General features: G+C 46.9%; 1 protein-coding gene across 1 annotated transcript in view; it reads right to left on the bottom strand.

The window, feature by feature from the left end:
• The window catches only part of LOC124678356 (golgin candidate 2-like), a 6245-nt gene extending 3399 nt beyond the window's left edge, over window positions 1–2846 (bottom strand). Inside the window, exons 1-4 of the mRNA XM_047214258.1 lie at window positions 2793–2846; window positions 2169–2714; window positions 1029–1139; window positions 715–774 (exon numbers count right to left, since the gene is read on the bottom strand). Coding sequence (XP_047070214.1) covers window positions 715–774; window positions 1029–1139; window positions 2169–2714; window positions 2793–2846 — 771 coding nt within the window. The remainder of the gene's footprint in view (window positions 1–714; window positions 775–1028; window positions 1140–2168; window positions 2715–2792) is intronic.
• Window positions 2847–5000: the final 2154 nt, after the last annotated feature.

Below are 5000 nucleotides of genomic sequence, written 5' to 3'. Positions count from 1 at the left end.
CAACTAGCACACATACCATACAACAAGAGTCCTACATATATTTTTTGAAGGAAACTGTTATGCTATACAAGTAATCCACAAATGACAGGGACGGAGCTGCATGCATGGTAGTGGTGTCAGCTGACACCAATGGAATATGAAAATCCTTCACTAATTTTGAACTAATTATCCTTTATCAGTAAAGATGACACTAGTCCTACAAAGGCTGACACCATCAGATTATTTTCCAGCTTCGTCCCTTCACAAATCTTGATACTTTGGCAGTTCTTTGCTCTGCCCATGCTTGGTACATGTTATCGCGTGTTATCTTAATGTTATCAATCATAATGCATAGACAAGTTGATAGCTGACCATATCTGATCCCCAAGTATATTATCTACAATGTTGTTTTCCTACTACAGAATAGAACAAGTAGGTATTATTAATGTGCTGCTTATTTCAATTGGTCAAGAAAATAGTTCAGTGCAGGGCAAGCAGGCTATACATTTTGTGCTACAATGGTTTAACAGCTTATAAACTAGACACCCCTATGCTAAACTGACTGTTCCATCAAACGCATAAAGATGTGGTTCACAGCAAAACTACATATAGCATAAACAGAGAATTTTGCTCATATAGTCGTACGTAGACTGTAGAGATAAACTGGAAATGAGTAACATAGATGGTCAACAACTGACATAAGCAAACAAAGTGGAGGAGGAAAATACAACATACCTGAACTTCCAAATTCCACTGTTCCCTGGCAAGTGATTTTGCAAGCTCTGCATTTGTAACCTGCAAAAGATCTTTCGTAAGGACATTGTTGATATTTGTAACAGGCCCAATCATGCAGTCAGTGTCTCAGTGCTACAAGATATGGGCACAAGTTCCTTATATACTGCAAGTTACAGCCTACGGCACCCTTTTTTACAACAATGGGAGCACATAATACTCTCTTCTACAAAAGTCAAAAGGGATATATTGTGTTGCTTGTTTTTAAAGCAAGGCAGCAAGAATGGCTGCAGCCTTCTAAAGAATGGTGCACACACCTCAAGCTCAGCCAATCGCACAAGGGCTTCCATTCTAGTGCTGTGATGCCGCTGTTTCTCTATCTCTGTAGCTTCCATAGTTTCAATCATACTAGTCTGCAACTCTGAAGCCTGAAAATTAAACATGAAAAAAGTTGGCAAAAAAAGCTGATAAGGAACAAACCATTTTCTGGAAATCCAACTTACGTCACAACTTATAGTTATATACTTATATGAGACACAATCAGAATGCTTTAACATATGGCATTGAGTTGTCAACTCAGCCTCATGAATCACAATAAACAGTTATGGGAATAGAGCATGAGACGACAATCTAAGAACCAAAATAGACTGCATTAGTCACTGAATAAGTGTCCGCTTAGTCAACTGAAATAAGATCAACCTAGGACGGCAGCAGATATTCATATTACAGTGCTAAAAATGCATAGCAGTAATAGAATAGTGATAGCAAGAGCAAGAGGAAGGCTCATCAACATAATTGGAATTGGATTATTCACCACAATCTACAAACAAGATAAGACCATTGGCAGGTTGCTTGATACCATTGGGTTTTTTTTCAACACATGCTAATATTGTTAAGATGAGCATAAAGTTGAAGGGAAATGTCAAATTCAGTCATTCTTGTTTGAATGTCCACATGCTTGTAATGGATGTACCCATGAAAGCTACTCAAAACTGATCCCACACACCTAAGGTTTAATAGCAGGCATGTACTCCTATAATAATTCAAACCGTGTGAATGCCTCACCCTCATATAGAGTGAACATCTATACTAAGGCTTTAGAACACTCTCTTTCAATCTGCTACCTGAGTCATAGAATTGTCATATCAAGGAACATCTCAAACTATACAAGGAAACCTAAACCTAAATGTCTGCCTGCTAGTTTTGGCCTCTTAGCTCTGACCAAACACTGCTCCTCCAAGCTATGCAAACTGATTCCACACACTTAAAAAGTTCAATAAGATGCATGAACTCCTGTACTAATTCGAGACTTTCATGAATGGCTCGCGTAGAGTTAAACATCTATGCTAAAGGCTTAGAACATTCTCTTTCAATCTGTTAAACTGGGCCATGGAATAGTCATGTCAAAGATGTCTCAAACTACCACGAGGAAACCTAAAATCGACAAGCAGACTCACCTCCTGAGCTTGCTCCTTCTCGCGCATGGCGAGCAGCTTCTCAAGACTGGTCTTCTCCCCCTCGAGCCTCGCGACGGACTCCTCCCTCTCCGCGATCGCTCTTGCGGCCATGGCCGCGAGCCGCTCGGCCCGGCGCCGGCTCCTCTCCTCCTCCCTCCGCCTCTCTTCCTCGGAATCGTCGCTCCCGGACCCATCCGAATCCTCATCGCTCCCGCTCCCGCTCTCAGACGGGTCCTCCCCTCGATCCCTCCGATCATCCTCCGTCTTGACCGACCCCGCAGGTTCGCCACCGGGCCGATCCTGCGCCGAGAGATCCGCCGCGGCGGAGGCGGAGCGGCGGGGCGCGGAGGGAGGCGGCGTGGGAGGCTGGGAGTGGCGCCTGGCGGCGAGGCGGAGGCCGAGGGAGGGAGGCGGGGTGGCCGGCGGCGGCCTGCGCGGGGCGGGGGAGTCGAGGAGCGCGGCGGCGGAGGAGGAGGGCTGCTGGAGGGCGGTGAGGTCGGAGGCGGAGGAGGACTTGCCGAGCGTGTCCGCCGCCTGCTGGTCGATCTGCCGGAGAATACGAGTGAGGAGTTAGACGAGCTGGGGAGAGGGGGAGAGGGGAAGGCGGGAGGCGGCGGCGCTTGCTTGGTGGAGGAGGGTTTCCGCCGCTTTGAGCTTCGAAGAGATCCATCCCGCCATGTCGCCGGCCGTGCGAAACTCCGGCGGCGGCGGCGCGGGTTGGTGGATCCGGTGCCGGTGGGCCCGTAGCTCGGTGGACTGCGGAACCGCCGTGCCGGCTAACTGCGAACAGAGCCAAGGGTGTTCGATTGTAGTGCTCGCTACCAGCCTACCACACACAGAAAGTGTCTTTGACACATGGCTACCTAATCTCCCTTCACTTTCAAATTTTTAAAATTTTCAAAACCTCACTTGTCATGTTTCTCCAGATATATAGATAGATAGATACAGAAGATGTGTATGCAAACGTTGTAGCTTGGGAAATACAAGAGTGAGGACGAGACGGGAGGAGGGGGCAGGCGGCGGCGCTTGCTTGGTGGATGAGGGTTTCGGTGGCTTTGAGCTTTGAGGAGATCCATCCCGCCATGGCGCCGGCGCCTGCGAAGTCAGCACTGGCGCGGGTTGGTGGATCCGCTGGACTACGGAACCGCCACAGGTGGCAGACGGCCAACATCGAGCTGAGCCTGAGCGAAGGGTGTTCTGTTGTACTACTCGGTTTTTGAAGAGTGTTCATAGTGAGAAAAAAATGGACAGTGTGTTCACAACGAGTTTGATTGTGTTTGATAATTTCTATTCTGACAACTTGATCGTATACATCCTGTACAATTTATCATTTTACTATCTACAACTAAGCCGGAACTATATGTTAATCAAACGTCGGCATTGCAAGAAAACCTTTGAAAGAAAAGAAAAACATAGACTCCACCCGATAAGATGACAAGACATAGCCAACTCACCCTGCTTGCATAGAAGGTTACACAAACATGTCCACCCAATCTTGTCGGTAGATCCGAATCCGACGACACATGCACTTCCCAAGTCGGAGAATAAGTCAGAGGAGACCTTATTGCCAGAAGGGTCTGATGCGTGTAGTTGACACGTCCGTTGGGAACCCCAAGAGGAAGGTGTGATGCGCACAGCGGCAAGTTTCCCTCAGTTAGAAACCAAGGTTTAATCGAACCAGTAGGAGTCAAGAAGCACGTTGAAGGTTGATGGCGGCGGGATGTAGTGCGGCGCAACACCGAAGATTCGGCGCCAACGTGGAACCTCGCACAACACAACCAAAGTACTTTGCCCCAACGAAACGAGTGAGGTTGTCAATCTCACCGGACTTGCTCGTAACAAAGGGTTAACCGTATTGTGTGGAAGATGATTGTTTGCAAGAAAACGAGTAAAGAACAAGTATTGCAGCGAGATTTGTATTTCAATATTAAAAGAATGGACCGGGGTCCACGGTTCACTAGAGGTGTCTCTCCCATAAGATAAAAGCATGTTGGGTGAACAAATTACGGTCGGGCAATTGACAAATAGAGAGGGCATAACAATGCACATACATGACATGATAAGTATAGTGAGATTTAATTGGGCATTACGACAAAGTACATAGACCGCCATCCAACTGCATCTATGCCTAAAAAGTCCACCTTCGGGTTATCATCCGAACCCCCTCCAGTATTAAGTTGCTAAACAACAGACAATTGCATTAAGTATGGTGCGTAATGTAATCAGCAACTACATCCTCGGACATAGCGCCAATGTTTTATCCCTAGTGGCAACAGCACAACACAACCTTAGAACTTTCTGTCACTGTCCCAGGTGTCAATGCAGGCATGAACCCACTATCGAGCATAAGTACTCCCTCTTGGAGTTAAAAGTAAGTTTGTTGTATTGTGATCTAAATTCATATACTAAAGGGAGGCTAACTTCTGACGAGCGGAGCGAGGCCCGTCGCCGGAGGCTTGGGCCGTCGCGGTACGGTACGGATCGTTGGCACCGCCTATATATACATCTTGTAAGCCGCCGGCTAGGGTTTATCAGATTATAAGATAACCCACGGCGTTTGTAAACACCTCCAGATATAGTGAAGTTTTGCTTGGCTGGCGCCGTGGTTTTTTCCCCTTCTTTGTTGGAAGGGGTTTTCCACGTTAAATCTTGTGTCCCCTGCGTGTGTTCTTGTTTCGTTCTTCGTTATTTGCTTGTCGCTTTTATAACAAGTGGTATCGAGCCCGTGTTTCAATCTAGGGTTTTGCGACATGTCTTCCTTGAAGTTCGATCTACCGCAGCTTGGATTACACCACAAGATTTTCTCTCGTGGCAAGTGAAGATGAGGGCGAT

Source organism: Lolium rigidum, chromosome 7 (genome assembly GCF_022539505.1).
Source record: "Lolium rigidum isolate FL_2022 chromosome 7, APGP_CSIRO_Lrig_0.1, whole genome shotgun sequence".
Taxonomy (NCBI): domain Eukaryota; kingdom Viridiplantae; phylum Streptophyta; class Magnoliopsida; order Poales; family Poaceae; genus Lolium; species Lolium rigidum.
Note: the sequence above shows the minus strand (reverse complement) of the source record. Positions and strands in the feature narration are given on the sequence as shown.